Source organism: Corapipo altera, unplaced genomic scaffold, assembly GCF_003945725.1.
Source record: "Corapipo altera isolate COAL_440 unplaced genomic scaffold, ASM394572v1 343, whole genome shotgun sequence".
NCBI lineage: Eukaryota > Metazoa > Chordata > Aves > Passeriformes > Pipridae > Corapipo > Corapipo altera.
In genome coordinates, this window is record NW_020884913.1 from 4,964,757 (window position 1) to 4,987,527 (window position 22,771).

General features: G+C 42.7%; 1 protein-coding gene across 1 annotated transcript in view; it reads right to left on the reverse strand.

Moving 5' to 3' along the window:
- Positions 1-1,490: 1,490 nt before the first annotated feature.
- The window catches only part of ABCC3 (ATP binding cassette subfamily C member 3), a 46,817-nt gene continuing 25,536 nt past the window's right edge, over positions 1,491-22,771 (reverse strand). The window contains exons 10-31 of the mRNA XM_027654595.1: positions 22,181-22,342; positions 21,020-21,112; positions 19,466-19,669; positions 18,105-18,251; positions 17,611-17,698; positions 16,547-16,613; positions 15,505-15,631; positions 14,987-15,163; positions 13,980-14,147; positions 13,075-13,258; positions 12,047-12,152; positions 11,211-11,364; positions 9,646-9,853; positions 8,607-8,917; positions 7,684-7,883; positions 7,454-7,580; positions 6,519-6,620; positions 5,396-5,542; positions 4,299-4,457; positions 3,757-3,923; positions 2,565-2,759; positions 1,491-1,924 (exon numbers count right to left, since the gene is read on the reverse strand). Coding sequence (XP_027510396.1) covers positions 1,816-1,924; positions 2,565-2,759; positions 3,757-3,923; positions 4,299-4,457; positions 5,396-5,542; positions 6,519-6,620; positions 7,454-7,580; positions 7,684-7,883; positions 8,607-8,917; positions 9,646-9,853; positions 11,211-11,364; positions 12,047-12,152; positions 13,075-13,258; positions 13,980-14,147; positions 14,987-15,163; positions 15,505-15,631; positions 16,547-16,613; positions 17,611-17,698; positions 18,105-18,251; positions 19,466-19,669; positions 21,020-21,112; positions 22,181-22,342 — 3,402 coding nt within the window. The 3' untranslated portion in view covers positions 1,491-1,815. The remainder of the gene's footprint in view (positions 1,925-2,564; positions 2,760-3,756; positions 3,924-4,298; positions 4,458-5,395; positions 5,543-6,518; positions 6,621-7,453; positions 7,581-7,683; positions 7,884-8,606; positions 8,918-9,645; positions 9,854-11,210; positions 11,365-12,046; positions 12,153-13,074; positions 13,259-13,979; positions 14,148-14,986; positions 15,164-15,504; positions 15,632-16,546; positions 16,614-17,610; positions 17,699-18,104; positions 18,252-19,465; positions 19,670-21,019; positions 21,113-22,180; positions 22,343-22,771) is intronic.

The window sequence follows — 22,771 nt, forward strand, 5'->3', positions numbered from 1 at the left end:
CCCAGCCAATACCTCGGGAACTCACCCGACCCTATCCCAGCCAATACCTCGGGAACTCACCCGACCCGGGCCGTGCTCTGTGCACAGGGAGCAGCTCCTGCAGCAGGGACTGAGCACAGCAGAGGGAGCCCGCTCCCAGCCTGCCGTCCGCGGGATGCACCCGCAACACAGATCGGTGCAAACACCCCAATTTCCTCTGTGCCAGTTCACTCGGCTGAAGTTCAGTCTCCTGAGGTGAATATAAAACATTTTGTCGCATCAAAACAGCCTCTTCTGCAAAAGTGCTGGAGGTCAAACAGCCCGAGGCATTGGCAATATATGATTTTTATATCAGATTTCTGGTGGAATATTAACTTCTGTAGAATGGAATAACAAAATCATCATTCCTTGCATCACCCTGGCTGTTGCTTTCTCCCTGGCACACAGCACAGGATGGGTCAGGCATGGTCTGAACAGCTGAATCCAGGAGGGTACCAGGGTTCACCAGCCAGAGCCACCAGAGCAAAGCTTGGCTGTTGGGTCAATGATCTTGCACAAATGCTGACCCCTATCTATGCATTCCCAGGAATATTTTTGTGTCTTATGCAGTTTATACACCGAAGACACTATTAGCACTCCTAACAATCCCATCAGTGTATAACCACTACATTCTGTGTGTGATAAATAATTCATTGCTTTGTCCTCTGCTATATGAAATGTTAATGCCTAATGAATGCTTGGCTGCAGATTCGTGTTTCTATTTAAGAAGTATAATTTGTAAGGATTAATAAATTATTATTTTTGTCTTCCCAAAGTTTTTCTGTGCTTTACTCCTCGTAAAATTTTTTCCTGCCAATGGGTTTGTGGAGTGCTTGGTGTAGGAAGAAAACAACTAAAGCAAAAGAGGTTCTAGCAGCAAATACTGTTTGAACAGAGGACTCCTTTCATCTGAGGAGGCCTGGTTATCAGTAATAAAATAGATACTTATTACTGTAAAACAAATCACACATTATTTCAGGTGATTAAGGAGTTGAACAAGATAAACTAAATACACACCAGCTCAGCATGCACGTTCAGCCAAAGTGGAGACTTACTCATGGTGACTCCATACCTAAGAGAGATACAGCAAAATTCTAGTACTTCTGTGCCAATCATGTCCCTGTAGGCTTGTGTGGAGCCTACTGAATTGGAAAAAATTGTGTGGTTAATGATTTATGTGAAGCCATTTGTAGGTTTACTTTTAAATACATGTTACTTCTTATGCTGAAGAGGAACTTTATAATGCTGAACTTGCCCTGGGCAGGCATCCCAAAGGTCCTGGGATAGCTCACAGCCTGCAAGCTGCAACATTCAGCTCCCTTGCCCTGGGGAAATATTGAAAGGAATAGCTTAGAACCACTCAGAGGTTAGACATCATTTCACTATTATTCAGCTGAGTCACAACTTAACTGGGCCTGTTTTCACTTCAAACCCAATGAATCCTTATGCAGAAAACACACAAACCAGGTGTATTTTGTACCATTAATATAATTTACTAATTACAAACCTGAATGCAGTACTTATTGCCCTGCAGTACATACATTTTTTTGGCAGAATGTTTGGCCTTCTTTGGTGAAAAAAAGCATATAATAAAATACTTTATGTATAAAGAAAATATTTAAAAATATAAAATTCACTTTCTGGTCCTTGTAATTGTAAAATACTTTGTTCACATATCACAAGTTGAGTCTACTACAAAAACTGTTTTGTAAAATTACAGTACATTCACAAGTCACTTTTGTGGCAAGTCAGTAAGATTAAAAAAACCACCAAACCAAAACCCAAGGGGTCTTCCCTTCATGCCAGTCCAGCATCTTTGGCCATACTGTAGAAAATGCCCTTTGCTGCTATAAGGTTTGCAGGTGTGTCAAATTCAGCTATGGTTCCATTGTCTAGAACAAGAACCCTGTGAAAAACAAAACAGGAGGTGGGGGGGGGAAGATGTGTCAGAGAATTCCTCGCAAGAAATGTGATACCTGTTTTTATCACAGAGCAAACTGCTCTAATCTTTGCCTCACCTTTGTTTTCCTCAGTTATTTTCACACAGATGATAAACATTCTCCCTGAGCTGCTGTTTGGCTAAAAAAGGTACAGGGCAGTCACTATCTCCTGGGTCAATAAGAGGTGAAAAAGTGTCATGCTGGTAGTTCTGGAAAATACAGTTCCAGAGAGCCAAGGAGATAAAAGCTCGTGAAGTACACTAATATATTTTTGAGTAATTAATATGGCATGCTGTTAGTAAAAAAGTTACAGCAGCTGCTGGTTTAACAAGGCTGCATAAGCTTCCTGAGAGTGCCAGGAGTGCAGCTGGGCAGTGTCACCTGCACAGCTCTGGTTACTGAATATAGAACCTGTTTCTTAAGCAAACAGAGCCGAAGTCAGAACTGGATATTCTGGGATTATATGGCTTAAACATCATTGCTTACATCCTGCCCAGCAAGAGCATCAGTGTGCCTATCTAGGGACAAACCCGACCCCTTCAGTGCCGCCTCACATCCCCAGCAAACCCATGAGCCTCCCCCCCACGCACCACGGAGAGATTGTACCTCGTGTAATCCATGATGGTGTTCAGCCTGTGTGCGATGGTCAGCACCGTGCAGCCCTCAAACTGGGTCCGGATTGTCATCTGGATGAGATCATCTGTCTCCAGGTCGATGGCCGCCGTCGCCTCGTCCAGGATCAGGATCCTGGTCTTGCGCAGGAGGGCTCTGGCCAGGCACACGAGCTGCCTCTGGCCAACGCTGCAAACACACACAGGCTTTCACCAGCGAGACCCCACTGCTCACAATCACCCGTGCTGGAGCAGGTCACCCACTGGGTGAAGTTACCCAAAAAACCCCACAGTGTTTAGCAAGCAGCCTTGCTAAATACACACAGGTTGCAGCATGCCAGCACTGAGTGATGTGTTACTGCCTGACCCAGTGCTGGCAGAGCCACCAATCATCCCTTTTATCATCATGACAAAAACCAGGGCAACTAATGATGACAATGCTTCTGCCCAAGCTCTCAGAAACACTCAAGAGTTCTAACAACATTGTGAGTTGTTTAGGAAAAAAAAAAAAAAAAGCTAATAAAAAGGAAAAAAAAAATGTTATGAGGCTGCAAATCCTTTCTACCATACAAAAAAATAATATATGTATATATATGGGCAGCCAGACTTCCTCCTCTGCCACAAACACAGCCTAGGCTTAGTCTTTGTCTGAGTGTCTGCAGGATGAGGAAGGAGCTGAACATTCATCACAGGCATAATCTGGTGACACCAAAGCCTCAGAAGCCAACGAAGCATATCAAAACATGGCATTTTTATCATCCCCAGTCACATCTTCATGAATCTTCCAAATAATAATGGAAAATAAACACTGCTAAAGTGTCAGGCAGAGGACTCTTATTCAGCACAACAGTTGTGTACGTTATCAGGGCATTTCCCTTCCTACCAAACTGTGTTAAAGGACTGCCTGTCCCTACTATCTTGTCATCCTGAAACTTCTTTCTTTACTGATAAGATGGGATTTCAGTTTGGGAAAAATCCTTCCTGGAAGCAAAGAAGAATCAGATTGATAGTGGCAGAGGCAGAACAGGAGGCAAATGTTTGAACCTTAGAGGCTTTTCTTGGAAAAGAAATAGGGGGCTAAACCATTTCAGACACACCAGACCACAGTGTCAGCCTGTGCTCAGGTGTCCCACACTGCCACAGCTGAAGGAGAGCTCAGTGTGTGTCCTAGTCCAAGCATTCCTTACCTGAGGTTCTCTCCACCCTCTGAGCACTCATAGTCCAGCATGGATGGCTGACTGTTGACAAACCTCTTCAAATGAGACAGTTCAAGGGCTTTCCATATTTCCTCATCCGAATACTTATTAAATGGGTCCAGGTTCATCCTCAACGTTCCAGAAAAGAGAACAGGATCCTGGATATAAAGCCAGTTCTCATTAGACAAGTGGTTTAGCTGTTTTAATACTATGTGTTAGATACTATGAGTTACTTTGAGGTCTCCATTGCATTGCATGAAGGCCACCTCCTAACCCCGTCCACTCTGAAAATACATTACATTATACACACTTCAAGATCCAACTGTAAAGATGGTTTATCCTAAATCCTGTTTTATCACCCAACATCAGCCTATAAGGTGGGGGAGACAGAACCACTTAAAGTATAAACAGTTTGTTTTTCTGAAACAATTTTCTAAGTGTAACAAAGCATTTTCCTCTGTGGATAAGCCATTATTTACAGTTTGTTAAGCTGTTAGAGATCCTTCCTTTCCTGTGACACACAGAAACAGTACCTGAGGAATAATTGTTAGCCTCGATCGAAGGTCATGGAGACCAATTTCTGAAATTTTCACGCCATCAATTTTAATTTCCCCTTTTACAGCTTCCAGGATCCTAAAGAGACAGAGCGTCATGGAGGACTTCCCTGCTCCGGTTCTGCCAACAATTCCAATCTACAACAAATTGCAGGTTTAACAACAAAGCATATGGTTAAGAAGAAAACAACACCCAGCAAAAAAACCCCAAAACAACCGCCCAAGATTCCTTGAAGAGGTTTGACACAACATCTGAATCTAAGAAAGAATGGAACCTTCCTTCACTAGTAATCCTGGGAATACACCGTAAAGTACCTATGGTCCTTCCTGTAATTGGAATAATATTCCATATAAATATGTACAGGCCTAGAGCCATTCTGTGTAACTTTGGGTGATTAGTTGGAGTGCCCTTGGTAGGAGTCCAGTCACTCAAGGACAAGAAATAAAGACTTTTGTGTCATACTTTGTGGTAAGTATGTGTATCTCCATGCCAGAAGGATGTTGTCATCCTGTCTGCCTAGTATAAGGATAATTCTCTTCTCTTTTAATAACAGCCTGTTCAGGGGAGGACTTTCCCATGCTAATTGCTCTGTCACCAGCAGGCAAACCCCAGAACTTTCCAATGAAGCATGAAGAAATGAATCTCTCAGAAGAAAGACCATTTCCTGATTAAGAAAGCAAAGAATATCATTTCCTTGCATGCCAAAAAATTCATGGGGAAAGTCAGAGAGCAGAAGAAACTGGAATTCCTTCTCCCATCTGCACTGCTTCAGAAAAGTGTTCTTGTCACTGAATTTTTGTCACTTGCACTGGTACTTCCTACACAGTTTATGGGAAGCCTGTTGCCAAATGAACTTGGAAAGTCCAGAAAGTCCCATGCAATTGGTGCTACTGCTTCCAGCCTGCAGGATGCTGGCACAAGGACAGCACAGTTGTCACTGCTGCTCCTGCATTGCCAGCTGGAGGAGGTCTCCACCACTGGGGTCAGTGTGCTTGTAGACCCTCTCCTCTACTCCACGGTTGTCGCTGGAGGCTCAGAACAAAGTTCTAGCAAAGACATCCAGCTGGTAACTCACCTTTTCCCCACCATGGACTTGGAGGTTTATACCCTTCAGCACCAGATCCAGGCCCTTCCTGTACCTCACTGAGTAATTCACAAACTCCAGCTCTCCCTTGGATGGCCAGTCTTCTGGGGGACTCTTGCCTTCAATGATCCAGGGAGCCTAAGGAAAACATAAGTCAGAAATGTCTCCTAAAGGTTTAAGAAAAAAAAAATCAAACTCAGGTAAAAACATTTAAACTGATAAATCAAATATCCATTATCAAACAGATTTATAATAATGGAGGAAAAACATGGGTTCCAAGTATCTACCCATTTGTCTTTGATGTGAAGTTTAAAAAAAAAAATTCTGAGCACAAAGGGCTGGATCCTCAATGGATATAATTTTTTTCCTATTAACTTTAATACAACACTGTTGGTTTCCTGCCAGCTTGAGCTCTGGTTTATAACATGTATCATGCACCTTGTCTAGCTTCCTTTTAGCTTCCAAATTAAACACTTGATCTCTGGAACCACACACTGGAGTTCTCCTCAGGTCCTCCATTTCCTAGTTCTTAGTATGTACACAGGGCTAACAAACCCCAGTGTGTCCAGAGAGCAGCAGCTTTCCTGGCATAGCTCCATCTGCCACCTTCAAAAGCCTTCGGCAACAAAGGTAGATGATTGGATGCTTTTCCTGGATTAGCAGTACAGTGTTCCTAGAGGTGTTCTTCTCTCATGGGAGGTGAGGACTGATTAAGTTGATTAAATACAAATACTATTGAAAACACGTGCAAGGCCTGATAATTGTACTGGAGGTGTGCTCACTGGCAGGATCACAGCACCAATCACACAGGTAAGACTATGCATCAAACACTTCAAACCCAAAGGGACCAAGATTCTGATGTGAAACTTCTCTCCTGTGCTAGCCACTCACAGCAGCAGAAAATGAGATGCTAAGCACAGGCTGCATGACAGCAATAATAATTTGGAGCTGTGATAGCATAAATTACAGTTCAGAGCGTGACATTTGTTCAGGTTAAATGATAACTCTCAGAGCAGGAACTGTCTCTCAGGAGTCTGCAGAAAGACCACGTAAATGTGTGCATTAAAATTTCACCATGGTTGTTGCTGAGTACACTTGACCCTTGGCAGCTGACCTCTGTTTCAGTTTCTGAATACTCTTTTATTCTTTCCACGGCCACAATGTTAGTTTCAAGTTCAGAAGTCATTCGGACCATCCAATTCAGAGACAAGGTCACCTTGGAGAAGACAAGGAATAAAATATCACTCCCAGAGGAACAACAGATATACTACTAATAATAACAACAGCAACAACAACAACCACAACAACAATAATAACAGCAACAGCAGACACCGCTATTAAGATGTGGATTCACATTCATATTACAAATGAAATAATTGCCTTTGCACTGATGTTAATACAGTTACTGGGACAAGGGGTCTACAGATTATCAGGTACTCATGTGAAGAAGCACATGCCTCCCACAATGATTTAACATATGGCCCTCTCAAAAAAAGTTGGCTGGCAGTCATTCCCCAAATCATGGGTCTCACTGGGAAACTCCTAGCAGCAATCCTGCACACTTATGGTATCTAAAATTCTTCTGGCAAGAGTGAGGCCATTAAATCTTCATGAACTGTCCACAGCTTGGGTCAGTACAGTTTACCTTTTCTAATTATGAATCCTACTGCTCTGCCTGTGATTGCCTGGACACACCAATATGCTACATAGCAGGAATGATGCAGGACATGTTTAAACCCATGCTGCCCAAATGACCTGTTCTTGGTGGGTGCACCTGACATTTCTTGAGCTTCCTGTGTGCCACTGCTGGGGATATTGGGGTGTAGAACAGTGTTGGTGCTCTCTAAGTGCCCTGAAATCCTACTGCATGTGAGTTTGCTGATGATCTGCCAGCCTTCACTGTAACTCTAGTTTCCAGACATCCCACAACTCATTTTTGTTATTTCCTTATTAACTTCAGCTTTAACAAGCACTTAAAGTATTGCTAATATATCCATATCATCTACAAACATGCAAAGCCACCAATGAGCAGAAAGCTGTAACATGTACCTGTAGTGCATAAGACACTGACAGTCCCACCAGGCCAGCATTCAGGCTGTTTCTACCAATCACAGCAAAAAGGGCAGCAAAAAGGACAATGCAGTTCCCCACGAACTCAACTCGAATGCCCAGCCACCTGGGGAGAAGGCAGATGTAAGCACAGAGGCAAAGGGTTGCTTGGACCAGTTTTGCAAACACAGGATTATCTAAGTGGAAACAAGAAATGATGTGCCTGTTACCTGTTTGATACTATCCCAGGGTAGTAACTCTTCTGATTTTCATCCACCTTCAGATCACTGATGTCTACAAAGGCCTTCACTCTCCTGTAGGCTCTGATGACACTGGCCCCTGACACTGTCTCTGAGAAGTGGGAGTAGATGGGAGATCTGCTCACGGACTCCAGGCGCTTCAGCTGGCGGGAGGTGGCGACGTAGAATCGCTGCCATATTTCAGAGAAAATTGAAGGGTACGTGAAATACTGTCTCTTTTAATTAACAGTGAAGAATTTCTTAGGTTAAGGATTTAAAGGAGATTGTTACTAACGCACTTCAACCCTCTGAAATGTCTTCTATAATTAAGAAGAATTTCAAGAGAGCTATCTTTGTTTCTTTCCACAACAGAGCACTGGGTAACTGCAATTTCTGTAGACTGTAAGCTGAATTTATTTACGTCCCTTTAAATTTAGCTAATATAACCTAACAAAATGGATCCATCTGTAAAAGCCTTATTTTCCAAGAAAACAAAATGTGCATTTGCACCTCCATTATCATGTCTCTATTCAGTCTATAAAATACGCTTCATTTTCACTCAGAAATCAATAAAATTGTTGCTTTCTATTTTTGACATTCTACCTCCTCACCACCTTAAAAACTTGTCAGTATGTCAAATATATTCACACTTTAATATACTGATATGCATTGCAGCTCTGTCTCTAGCAGTAGGCTTACTTTTTAATACTTAAAAGCTAGAAAAGGTTATGCTTTTTTATTTCATGACCACACGGGACATTTCTTTTTCTGAGAGACGTAAAATCATGTTTTGTTTACATAAACATGTAGCTACTCCAGATATTTCAATTTCCCCCCAAATTAATGTTGCTTTTGCTAACAAAAAAAAGGAACGGAATAAGGTTACAATGGTAGTCAGATATTTTTCCAGTTACCTGAACAAAGAAGTACAGAATCGCGAGTGGAACTATAACCACGGCGAAGAGCGGAGTACTCGCAATAATTACAATCATGGTCGACACGGAGGTGAAGAACGTCCCGAGGAACATCAGGATGGTTGGTGGGATGACCTCATCGATCACGTAGATGTCCTTGGAGAAGCGGTTGATGATGCGGCCGGTCGGGGTGGTGTCGTAGAAGGACTGTGGGGTGTGAAATTTGTTCTCCAGCAGCGCAGCGTGGAGCGTCCGGGCGGCATTGATGCCTCCCATGGCCAGAGTGAAGGAGCAGATCAGCACTAGGAGCCCTGGTGGGAGAAGAGGAGACGTGTTAATCCATGAACATGATGTTCCCAATTCACAGCTCCTTGATTCTTGGCTGTTACTGTTGATCTTGAAGCTTTTTTTGCTTTATTGTATTCCCTGTCCACCCTTCTCTTACCGTGCACATCAGCACTACGGCACTGCTGCCTAAGGCACAGGAACACATCCTGCAGGATTTCACCATCCTGTCTATGTAAAACAGGCACACAACCATCCTCCCTCTGCTTTCCACAAGCCTCCATAAACTCCTAATACTACAACTACACCAAAAATTTTCATGTTTTCTCTCCAACTTACCTCTCTAAAGCTTCCACGTCACCTGTTCAACCCCCTCTGAGGGCTTCACAATAAAATTAAGCACTGGGCTGAGCTCAGACTTTGCAGTGCCAGGTTACATTACTTCCCTTGCTTAGGATAGGACCTTAAAGATGATCTAGTTCCAACCTCCCTGCCATGGGCAGGGACACCTTCCACTAGACAGGTTGCTCCAAGTCCCATCCAACCTGGCCTTGGACACTTCCAGGGATGGGGCAGCCACAGCTTCTCTGGGCAACCTGTGCCAGGGCCTCCCCACCCTCACAGTAAATGATTTCTTCCTAATATCTGATATAAATCTATTCTCCTTTTGGACCACTGGCAACCAGTGCCGTGGCTTTTCTGCCTAATTCCTTCTCCCTAACCATTGAGACATCATGATTTTATCTGCCCTCACCTTGCAAGAGGCCCAAGGCAGCGTAGACTCCGATTCTCGTGGCTGTGTTGTGCTGAGTCCCATTTACCACCGGCTCGTTGGTCCAGTCACTGAGCCACACATTGGCCCCGATGGAAGCAGCATTTTGACAGCAATATAGGAAACATATTGCTAAAGAAAGGACAGGGCTGACAGCCTTCATGTATTGCCAGAACACTGATAGCTTCACCTGCAAAATCACACGCCAAAAGCTGGTTTGTACACCTCACACAAACAGGAGTTTAGAGAGAATTAAGAGGAAAAAGAGATTCTTTGTCAGGGGAACTGCTGAGTTCAAAACTGCCCAAGCTTTAACACACCACAGAGAACAGTTCATCTGCCTGAGCTCCACGTCAGGGCGATGACTTTGAGAACAAGCCAGAAACTTCTCTGAAATACTCTTCTCCTCCTTGCTGAGGAACTGTATTTCATTAGTTTCGTGGGGTTTTAGTTTTTAAGACTATGCCAGAGGGGGGAAGAAAAGGGAAAGAAAAGAGGCTGATCAAATAACAGCAAAGGATGGGTAACAAGAACAGAAGCCAAGTTTTTCACGCAGAAGAAGCAACTTGGCAGGCTATCGTGCTCAGGACTACTTTAAATGGCCTATTTCAGGAAAAGTGCTGAACATGCCTCCATTCTATGTCTTCACAGCAACTTAAATGAGGTACCAAATGCTGGTGCACCCCAGCAGGAATATAAACAGATGATGCTTGTGGCAAAGAGTAAGGGTGCTGTCTCAAAGGTAGTGCAAAAAGGCAGAGAAGCCAAAAGCGATAGATTCAGGAAAAAACTCAGGTTTTAAAAAAAAAGCATATGAAGGAATAATTTAAAAAAAACAAGTGTTGTTGATTAGGGACTTTGAAAGCTATAACAATCCACAAAAAAATTAATTACATATCTGTGCTGTGGACCAGTAGATCAGACTAAACAGGACACACTGAGCCTTCTGAAGTGGAGGGATGGGGCTTTCTTTAAGCAAATCTCCCTGCTCCTCTTCCTTCTGCTGCTCCTTTATGTCCCTTTCTTTTACTTTTGTGTTCCCATCTTCTCTTTTTCCCTGTTCCCATTTCACTCCCTGGCCCTGCTCAGGAGGAATACAGCCCCTTTGTACCTATAAGCACAAAATGCTCTGGGATGGGGGTGGCAGGTATTTAGGCAGAGCAGACCCTCTGGCACCCAGCAGGCAGCTGGCTCATGGTGACCCACTGCTGCAGCTGGACCCAGCAGCAGCCAAACAGTTTAAAAACCAACAGTGCTGAAAGCTCTGCAAGGCAAAGGCAGGGACGGTATCAAGTGACTGTGACGGGAGCTGGAAGGGATTTTTTCTTTTTTTTTTTCCCGTAAGTATATAGCTCTTGCTGGGTGCCAAAACCTCTGCCAAAATCCTAAATCTGAATGATCGATCGGTGGCCACCAGATTAAGGCCTAAAGCCTGCAGTCGTGATTTATACAACACATTTAACAGAACTGGATCAAATGTTAAAATAAAAATTATTCTTTTTCAAATAGAAATGTAGCAAAAGGGGGAGGGGGGAATCAAACCATACCGTGCCTGTTTCAGTGGTTTCAGCCTGAATAAGTTTCTCGTTAGCATTTTTTCTTGGCAGAGGAGGCTCTGCTGGCTTCTTCTCACAGACTCTTCGCTTCGTTGACATTTTGTTGGGACATTCTCCTCCCTCAGAAGACACTACACTAAGTTGCCTGGTTAAAACAAAAGAGTCATTAGGAGAAAAAGGGTATATTGAGGCAGTGCTGAGGCATGACTGGGATACAGGGGATTGGACTTATTCCCAGCCCTTCCACTGAGTTCTCATGCCAGCCTCGCTCAGAGATGTGGGTGCTTGTACCACCCCTCTGGATGTTCAGGTGATGTCAGAAATACAGCATCTAAGAACAGCTGTGGCAGAACCTGGGCTCTTTGGGAAAGGCTTTTAGAAGCTTCATGGTAAGGCAGACATTTAAAGCTAAACCCTGAGCTTCTCTGTTTGCATATCAAAAGTAGCTGGACAGATCTATGGGTACAGTTATAAAAAATTCTAAAGATTTCTAAGATTCCCAAGGGAAAGGTGAAATGCAAAGGGTTTATTTATAACATAACTGGCAGCAGTTTAGTGTTGAGTAGGTAAATACATACAGCAGTGTTACCTGAGAACCAGAGAGCCGCTTAAAGAAATTGGTTCAGTTCAGATTCAAAAGAGGATTGCAGGAATAGATGTTTGATCTCCTTTCACATTTTTTTTTTCAAAAGGACACTAAACCAATTTATTTGTAAGAGGAAACTAAGCAAACTAAAGCCCAGATGGAGAAGGAGTATGTGATATAACATCTTTCAGATGTGTTTCACCCCAGACAGAGATTAGAAACACATGAACCTCATGTTTACCTAAGGAACTGTTTGCGGACCTCATTGGTTACTGGTTCATTATCCGCCAGGTCGGTGTGGATGCTGAGGGTGTCTTCAGCCAGCAGGACTTCTTCCTCCTCCAGCACTGCAAGACAAGATCACACCTCAGATTTTCTGCCCCATAAAGCAGAAAGCACAGGAAAAGGTGGCTATGCAAAGCAAGAGTCATGAAAAACAATACTACAGGAGGAAAACCATAGTGCATAAAATCCCCCCTGGTTTTACTTCTGTGCATCGCTTCTCTGAATATAATTGCGAAGATCTTGTGAGGCAGGTTGGCTGCCAAACGCATTTACATCACATTCCTTTAACACATCAGAATGTCAGGCAATAGTGTCAGAGTTGGTTTCAGCTAAATTCACTTATAAGGCGTGTTCTAGGCCTGATCTGGGGCTGGGGGAGTCACGTCAGGAGCTCCTGCAAGCCCCTGCTGCTGCTGGAGGATGTCGTGCGTGTTCCCCTCTGCCCGGCTGGAGAGCAGCAGGGCTGCAATCAAAGAGCGTGGGAACACTGTCACACAGGGGAAACATTGACCAAAATGCTTTAATCTTGTACCATTTTGTCAGAATCAAATCAAGCTGAAAAGTAAGCCAAGATTAAAATGTTGTTTGAACTTTGCTACATGAAAAAAAGGAAAACAACCACAGATAAAGAGAAAACACACCAGACTCTGGGTAGCCCCTTCAATAGCAAGGCTGGGGTTTTTTTGGCTACTTTGTTTTCCTGATGAGTTTGGCCTTGCTAATTGTAAAATAAATTGCCGAGTTTAAAACAATTTCTACCATAAGAGTTGATTTTCTTCTAGGACAAACCACAGGGAATTTTGAAAAGAAATTTTTGAAAACATTTCTCAATAACACAGACCTGGCCACAGACAATAATTTTCACAGTAGTGCAGAAAGGCAAATGCAAGGTTGTCAGGAAGACCCAGGGGGCACTTTACAGAGAAAATATCTGTAATCTTGTTGACAGAAAAAGACATGTTTTAAGAAAAAACAATACTGTACTTGTTGGTTCATCCTCTTCAATGTCTTCATCCAGTGCATAATTTCGCAGGAATTCTGCAAAGGCCTTGTTTTGTTTCAGAAGGTCTTGGTAAGATCCCATTTCAGAGATTTTGCCATCTACCAGGACAACTATATGGTCTACCTGAGGTAGGAAGCTGAGGCCATGAGTCACCAGAATTCGGGTCTGGATAGGGAAAAAACCCACAAATCTTTCAGTTGTCACTGTGGGGACTAACACTACTTAGCAAGCCAAATACTACCAAATTTTTGGGACAGGGAGTGAGCTATTATATCAAGGTGAAATGCCCATGGAAATAACACTGTCATCATTAGCCAAATGAGCTTGGAAATATGTACATGAACTCACTATGCTCCTGCTGCTGATACAACCATAGAGGGAATGAAACCAACAGAATTATTATTCCCTCTTTCCGTTATGCTGATTTTCTTTGCAGCCCTTCCCTTTGGAGCTCTGAGATAATCCAAGAAGACCATAACAGGAGCAGAAGGTGCAGCAAAGCGACTGCAGTTTGGTTGCATGTTGTCAAAGGCCTCTCTAACATCAGTATCTGGTACAGCTTCCTCCCTGCACACCTCCGAGTAACAACAAGCAACGCTGCCAACCTGTGCAAGTTTCTGCAAATGCCTTGTTTTTGGAGATCTCACAGCAGGGATTTTAAAAGACAGAGCTGGTTTCTGCCTCTGCATGTGCTGACCAGATCACATAATTTCTGGGCATGCATAAGCTCATCACAGTATGACAAAAGGTGTCCCCGTTGCCAGCTACAGACAGAAATTCAGGAATGAGCTGGCACCCAACCCTCGGTGGTGAAACAGCTTTCCTGTTACCCACCAGTATTGCTGAGCTTGTGTGCAGTTTTAAGAGGATCTAAATGCCAGCTTACTTTTCCTTTGAGTACCCCATCTGGACCGATGACTTTGTCGAAGATGTGCTTTGCGACGTGCGAGTCCACGGCAGACAGGGGATCATCTAACAGGTAAATGTCAGAGCCGCTGTACACGGCACGGGCGAGGCTCACGCGCTGCCTCTGCCCACCTGACAGGTTGATGCCCTGAAGGGAGAGAGAGGAGAGAACAAAACACATCACACAACAACGGCTCTGACTTTTCATGGCTCTCACCCAGCCTCAACACTCGGATGCTAAACTGAAACATGAGGCGCTGAAGAGAATAACCCGCCCAGAGACAGGAACACAACGCCTCTAGATCTGTTTGTTCACTGCCAAACTTCCACTCACTCAGCAATCTGGAGACACAGTGAGGCTCTTTTTAATAAGCTCCTGAAGGGAGCTGTTAAAACACAGAACTACATAAAAAGGAAAACCATCAACCGGGATGTAAAATGTAAATTTCAAAGCAGGGCTGTGGCACCTGGAACATCTTTCACATCTCTCATCCTGCATATAAATCCACATCTCCACCCCATTTCATGAAATCTAGCTCAAACTTAGTGGCCTGTGAAAAAAAGAATATCTCTGTTGTTAATCACAGATGTAACAGTTCCTCATTAAAATGTGTTAAGGGATGATCATATCATTTTTTCACTTGAAGCACAACCATATGTTCCCTCCCTTTTTATCCCTACAGGAAGAGGAAGGTCTTTACTTATTCTGGGCAGATGCACCTTTACAATTGCACAACAATGGAGGGTGGTCTGATCTTCCAGGGCTAGATATGAAATTCTGCATCATAATACAAGCACACGCCTAAAGTTAGGAACAAGTTTAAGTCCAACTGCCTTCCGCAGAACTGCCCTGGATGTTTTGGTGCTGATTGCAGCAGGGATGCCATTGTAAAGATCAAACCAAACCAAGTGCTGACTTTTCAGCATTCTCTCTTTAGCTAGACCAGGAATCACCAAGCAGGTCTGACTCAAAAAGGAAATAATTACCTTCTCTCCTATCTCAGTCTGATCTCCTCCTGGCAGCACTTCCAGGTCAGTTTTTAAAGCACAGGCCTCCAGGGTATTTTGGTATTTTTCCTCATTAGGAGCTTGGCCAAACAAAATGTTATCTTTCAGCGTGGCATTCTGGATCCAGGCTTGTTGAGGCACATAAGCAACAGAACCCTAGAACAAGGAGGGAGAAAGGAAACCTCTGACTTTAACAAGCAGCAGTTCATGCTTACAGCTCTGATTGAGATCTGCAGCACATATATGGCTCCTGGTTCACACACATTCACATTATACATATATGTGTGCTACTTGCTAATGTATAGTCGACCAAATAAGGAAAGTAAAGTTCATATAAAACCCAACTGAACAGGTGTGAGTAAAACTCAAACACACAGACAAGGTGCCAGAGGAGCAACCAGAATTCCCTCTGCAGCCTGACGTTCATTCTAAGCAAGGGCAGGCATAAGCACCACATTTCTATACCATCATTAAATGGGATTGTAAACAATACCAACCTTCACAGCCACTTCTCCTTCCAGCTTTTCCATTTCACCCAGGAGAGCAGACACCAGAGAAGACTTCCCACAGCCAACATGGCCAACAATGGCAACCAAAGCACCACTGGGGACCAACATATTTATACTGTGGAGGAAACAGGCTGGAAATTAATTAAACATTAGTTTACTAAAGGCATCAGGGGTCTTTAAAGCAGGGCTGAAATACACAGTGACAAATCAGCCTGACCTCAGCCTGACTGGATATAGTAAGCATAGCCTGGTCACTGGTCTTCTCCTCCCTTTCTCGTGTACTGTAACCAGAACTGTAGGAGCAAATGGAAACCCAGCATTAATCTATCTTGATTGTTCCCTAAAGCAGTAGGATTCGTAACAAGCCTTCTAAGACCCTCTGCTCTGTCCTATCAGCCCATCAGCAAGTCACACTGGGTTCATAAGCAGCTTGAAAGAAGATAATCTTCCAGAAGTATCTTGGTTTTTAATTTTAAAACCAAGAGCAATCGTAAGGAAGTAGTGAGTGAACACATTCCATCTAAAAATGTTCAAACCACTTTAGAACTGTACTACCATTGCTAGTAAGTAGGGTTCAAACTGACACCAAAAAAACAAGACTTCCCAGTTAAATTCCTTTACTGTCTTCCCCACTATGTTCCTAAAGGTAGTGCTTTAGGTGCTGGTGAACTAATAAGGAAATGAGTGATGGACAGTGGCTCTTTGCCATCAAAGTGCCTTTCACTAATGAAATCAATATAAATTGCTGTTTGCACAGATCATGATGCATAACATAAGGAAACATATGCTTCCAGGCAAATTTTGTTTGTATTCATTCAAATAGGCAAATGAGCAAAACAAGCACCCCCCCCACAGTCTGGAGGCGGCCCATCCACCACCACAGGGATGAGTCTGCCACAAGAGATGCACATATGTGATGTGTGGTTTTTACTAGACATCGTTCAAAATAGGCCTCCCAGAAGCCAGAAACCAGGTAGATGTTGCATTGCAATTGCACAAAAAAAAAAAAAACAAAAAAAACCCAGCTTACTCTTTCAAAGTTGGCTTAAGCTCCTTTCCCCAGCTGAACGTGGCATTTGTTACACTGATGGCATTGCCTGTGTGACAAAAACACAACAACAGAGGAGGCAGGAAATGTGTTACACAGAACAGCACGACTGAGAGACAGGCAGACAGAGGGATCTTTATTTACGGGTGTTTCACATACACTGCACTTCCCTTTTCTGCTGGCATGGGAAGCACAGTCTCATGCCTGTGGGTCACAAGACAGGCTTGTTCAGAGTGAAAATAACCAACTGCAGCTTAAGCTATAGACTGTGAGTTAACAGACCTATGGAGCTGAAAAGCTGCCCTGCCTCACCCTGCCGTGGGCAGGCTGGTCCCAACATGTGCTCCTCAGCATCCCCCTGCAACTGAGCACAACTTTGCTTCAGAAACCACTTTCAAGTCACTAGGAGGTCACTGCATGCTGTTGACTTGACTCTGTGCAGCTTTTTGCTTGCCACACTAACAAGTCATAGATCCACAGGCTTTCTTTACTTCCTGGTGGTGTGGTGCAGAACAGTAATTTCATGACAGACACACAGACATTCCTCCTCCTCTGTCTGTGGCATCACATGCAACATAAAGTTTCAAGCTATAGTGTCACCAAAGTGTGTTACATGATGAAACACTTTTGTTTGAGGCCATCTGGCTAGCTCAATTATTTTGGGATACTGTTTCCAACATAAGAAATCAAAATTGTGTACAAAGCTCCTGAGCACTTGTGTAGTGTGAAAGGTTTGAACAAGCCTTGCTGTTCCTAGCCAGTGGATGCTCTTCATATTCAGTGCTGTGAGCATCCAGTACCTTGCAGATGCAAACTCAGGTCTAACAAGCTCAAAGTTTAAAAATATTGCCAGAAACTTTTCTTATTTCCACATAGCCTGAACACTAAACATGTACTTTTCAAAGCAGCAGCCTCCTCTTGTTTGCTTTTCTTTTTAACCCACCAGTTAAATTCTTTTTGCCTTTTTTCATAACTCCACCAGTCCAGAACAGATATAAGATGCTGTTGTATTAGCTTCATTAAAAAAAAAAAACCGATATCTTTACCTGGTGAAATCACCTTTGTTTCCACACAATTTGGATCAAGTTCATCATGACTCAGGAACTGCTGAATTCTCTTTAGGGAAACACTTGTCTAAGAAAAGAGCGTGGTGTTATTTTATTATTCTTTTAATGAGAATTTAATGCTCTTACTACTGAAAAAGAAAGCATGCACAATGGCTTAAGCCTTCCCCCCATGGGCTTCCTGAACAGTGACTCATTCTTTCCCTGCAATCACTCTTATGCTGAAATCCGAGCTTTTAACTGCAAAATTTCTCAGACCAAGCTGAGTTTATCTGAGTGAAGCAAAACTGACACAGACAGGCTTACTCAGATGATGTCAGGCTTTCCAAGACAGGCCAGCAGTAGAGAAAGGGTATTAAAAAGAAAACCAGCTAACAGGCAGATGCAAGGGATCTCTGCATTCCAGAAATCAAGGGCACTCGGGGTTCTTTCTGCTCGAGTTCTTCAGGACAACCCATGCACCCGTCCCTCCTTACCTGTGCAATATTGCTAATGACTTGTGGAAGCATATTGAGGGGAAACTTCAAGATATTGAACAAGGAGAGGGAGACAAAAGCCTTTTCTGCGTCCAGGATATTCTTCTCATCCACTGAGACATAGACGGCAAATGTCGTCAGCGCGACCTGAAAGCCAGAAAGGGAGGTTACTGTGACATGTGTGTTATATTCTGACATTTTAAAAAGTACTCAGGCCTGATGGGCATCTTGGAAATAAAGGTATCAACCACAAAACTCCTTGTTTCTGACCTTTTCAATACGCTTAAAGAATGACAAATCATTTGGACAAGTTGGTACAAAAAAGGGCACGCGGAATGAAATAACTTTGAGATTACTAATGGTTTTGTTGAGATTCAAGAGGTGAGCTACAGAACTTGGGTAAATGAAAAGGAAAAGCTGTTATCAGGCTGTGGTTTGGCTGCCTTTCACACTCCACCCAACCAAATTTTCCCATTGTAAACTGCAGGCTAAGCAAACAACCTCTATTAATCAATAGAAAAGGGAGTAAAATCCAAGTTATTTGTTGGTTTGCTGTATGACAGGGACCATCCACTGTGGAAGGACCATCCCACGCATTAAACTAATGGTGAGCAGGAACTGGAATGTGTATTGAAGGAAGTGTATTAACTTTAAGGAACCATGAAAGGGGCAGGATCTCAAGGCTGTTCAGGACATTTCTGCAGGGTCAGGTCTTTGATCTCGAGAATAGTTGGCTATGAATATTTTTGATCAAGGACTTATCTGAATGGTTTTATTCACCAAAACCTTTGCTGCAAAAGGGATCGAAGTGCAATGAAGTGGAAAATAGAGGGAAAGACAAAATTGAGGAAAAAGCATTTCAGAATTGGCAAGGTATCATTTGGGCTTTAGTTTTTACATTAAATCAATCTCTTTTTTAGGTTGTAGAATAATTTGACAACTTCCTCTCCCACTAAAACAAGGAGAGCACTGTAACACGAAGGTAGAAATGAGAGCTAAAGACAGACGTTGCCCTGACTGACTCAATTAAAATTTCTTTTGCTATTTTTGCTATTCATAGATATCTCTGAGGTTTCAAATTCCAGTTTCAATTTGTTACGGGAAGTACTTTGAAGTGGTTGGAAATTCTCCTGAGACAGCTATTCCCAGCTTCCACTGGCAGGCTCTATCACAAAATACTTTAATACCGATTAACGAAAAGGCTCTCGAGAGCAGGGAACTCTGATTCAAGGCATGCGAATAATTTTTTCGAAAAAGTATTTACATTTTATTCCTATGTACGTTTAGCAGGCAGAAAGCCTCACACTTATCCTTCAAGGATGTGCTTGCACAGCTTAGAGAGTCATGCAAATTCAATTTACCAGGAACGGGGCGCTGATCCAGGCAAAGGTGGACAAAGAATTGAGATAAGCAGATTTTTTCAAAACTCGCAGCTCATTCTTTCGTATCTCCAGGACCTTTTGTGAAAAGGATGGTTCCCAAGCGTACAGCTTCAGCACCTTGATGCCACCCAGGATCTCGTTCATTAATTTAATGCGGGAGTCTTTATATCGCATTTGTTCCACCTGGGTTATTGGTAAACACAGGAGACAGAGTGTCACAGCAAGGGCCAGAAGAGAGCTTTCAGCATATGTCTCACAGCTGTGCTGGTCCTTGGGCTATTTCTAAAGAGGGTGCAAAAGGTGATCACAGAAAGCCAGACTATTATCAGTAAGATTCTTGTGCAAGTCAATACCGACAAAGAAACCAGAAATCAAAGAAACTGCCTGGAAAGCAGAGTACAAAAGCTTTCCACTCATCTTCACTCTTAGGGGCTACATTTTTAAACCATTTTAAGATTCAGGTACTTCACAAAAATACTACCCTGCTACTTCCTTTGATTTCTTCAGATTTTTTTTTCCTGATATGCACAGTTGTATTTCTTATGGCATCTGTTGAAAACTCTGGTTACTCCTAGTTGTTTTCTTCCTGTATATTAGAATACAGTGCTTCATTCAGTTCTTAAAAAAATAAAATTCCTGCTCAACTGTATAGACAAAATTCACACACACATGCACAGAAAAATATGCAGCTCTGAGCATCTCATAGTGTGCAAGGGAGAAAAGGAATGTTAATCTCTTGATGTCAGCATCAAGAGATTCAATGGTAAGTCTGTATGTCTCTTTAAGCATGTAATAATACCCCTCTGTTACTAAGGCTGTGCTTAAATGTCATTATTTATATTCATTTTCCACCTCTTTCCTTTTTCACATCACTAGTTTGATTTTTTGGGGGAGTTTTGTTGTTTTTTTTTTTTTAAATCTTCCAAACAGTCACTGACAGGCTGCACAGCACAAGCCATTTATGAGATTTTTTCTAGCACAAAGCCAGAGGGCACTGTTATATTGGTATTTTTTCAGACTTCCTTGACTAGAGACAACTAAGACTACAAAGAAAGGAATAAAAGAGCCTTTTACCTTAAGCTAATAAATGAAATTTGGCCCAGCTCAGTAGCACTGAATGTCAACACTGGCTATTAGCATAAAACCCAAGCTGCCAGGTTTCGCTCCCATCTCCGAAAACATTCATTTGCAGCTTAAAGAACAGCATTTATTTCAGTGCCTTTCTCCAGATACTCCTAGAGGCAAATACCAGGTGAAGGGATATGGAGACAAGAAAATCTCTTGCTAATCCTAAAAGCTGCTCCAGGAGTAGGAAGATCCACTGCCTCAATGCCACACCTTTCCCCTAAACAGCATTCAATTTACTATGGAGAAACCATCTAAGAGGATACAGTTATTAAATATATCAGTACAATAATCTTACTCATAAGTAAATTGGTGCAAATGGCATCTTATTAACAACCTCTGATACCTTCATTTCTCATAGCACAGCTGCCAATTCAGACAATGTTACCTTTTCAGCTGGTACCTTACCTGGAATGCTCTGGTTTTTATTGCTATTGCAGCATTAAATGGGATAAGTAAGACCATCACAGCGACTCCAGCCAGCACAGAAGGCCCTAAAGCCTTGAATTTAAAGAGAAAAGGTAAGCTGTTGTTGTTGTACCCGAGTTCTGCTGTTCCCTACGGTCAGCATTAAAACAATAGCAGGTTATAGAAACAGAAATTACAGAGACAAGTTGAACTTCTCCAAGTGAAGTGTTCTGATTCCACAGAACAACTGTGAAGAGGTGACAGAAAAATTCACTTTGAATTATTATTATGCTGGTATTGGTGATAACAGAGTGCTCTGTGATTTACCTGCTAAGTTGCTCCCACTGGCGGGGGGGGAAAATAATTTTGAACTAATGCAAATACAAAGCAAATGTAAAAAGGGAACAAATAAGCCACAGAGAAGGAATTTTTTTCCCTTGACTTCTCTCTGACCAAGGGAACCATAATTACTGAATTAACCCAGTACCCCCAGTGTGAGTACATGCATACAAACTGCTGCCTGCTAGAGCTCAGCTTCCAGTGGAGCAGTAATTCATAAAGCTGCTGCAACTTAATGGCTTTTGAGTCTAAATCAATATAAGTTAAGTTGTTGCTACTGTTTTATGCAGTAAAAGAGATTAATTGCACAGAAACATTTTAAGGCTGAAAGTCAGTGCTCAAAGCAAACCTGGAATAAACCTGAAACAACGTCACTGTAGCAAAGGAAAAATTATGGTTATTCCAGGTGAAATTTGTTTCACATTGATTTGCACAAAACTTTATATAGCAGGATATAATCTTTACACCTGGTTTACATTTCCTGTGTCCAGGTTTTTTGTTTGGTTTGATCTCTAGACCATTTCCTTAAAGTTCTCATTTGTATCAACTACTGGGAACACTGTGATGAGTCCAAGATAGATCCCCTGAAAACATGGTAGGGGCAAAAAGGACATAAAGGCCATCTCCTGCTTCAAATGCCCTATCTTGCCTACCAGCTGAACAAAATAATTAAGACACTAATTGAGGGTGTGCAGCAGTACAAGCTATTTTACTACAGGACAATAAGTTTCTAAAAAAGCAGTGGAGGGTCAAAATCACACAAAAAAAAAAGCTTCCACATAATTTAGATTAATTGCAAAAAAAGTGTGACAATGTCTGTACCTCCCAGAGGAAATACAAAGCCAGAAATATCTGGAGTGGTGCAGACCACAACATGTTCAGGAAAGTCATCAGGTCCATGAAACGCTGGGCATCCACTGACATCAAGTTGACAATTTCTCCCACAGTAGACGAGCGCTTCGCCGAGTTTGTGATGGCTAAGGACTGAGAAGGAAGAGAGGTTCAGTGGATTCACAGTCTTGACAGACATGGAGAAACACAGAGAAGAAATCCTCAATTATTAGCAAAACAAGACACTCCCCTACTCTACATCTATTCAAGACTTCATGAAGGGGTTTGCTTGTGAGCCTCTCTATTTCAAGTAGTATGTAGCATTCCAAAGAAAACCTAGCTGGACCCAACACACTCATAGCAAAAACATGCTATTCTCCTGGATCCCTCTTCCAAATCATAGAATGGTTTATGTTGGAAGGGACCTTTAAGATCATCTTGTTCCATCCCTCTGCCATGGGCAGGGACACCTTCCACTGTCCCAGGTGGATCCAAACCCTGTCCAACCCGGCCTTGAACACTTCCAGGGATGGGGCAGCCACAGCTTCTCTGGGCAACCTGTGCCAGGGCCTCACCATCCTC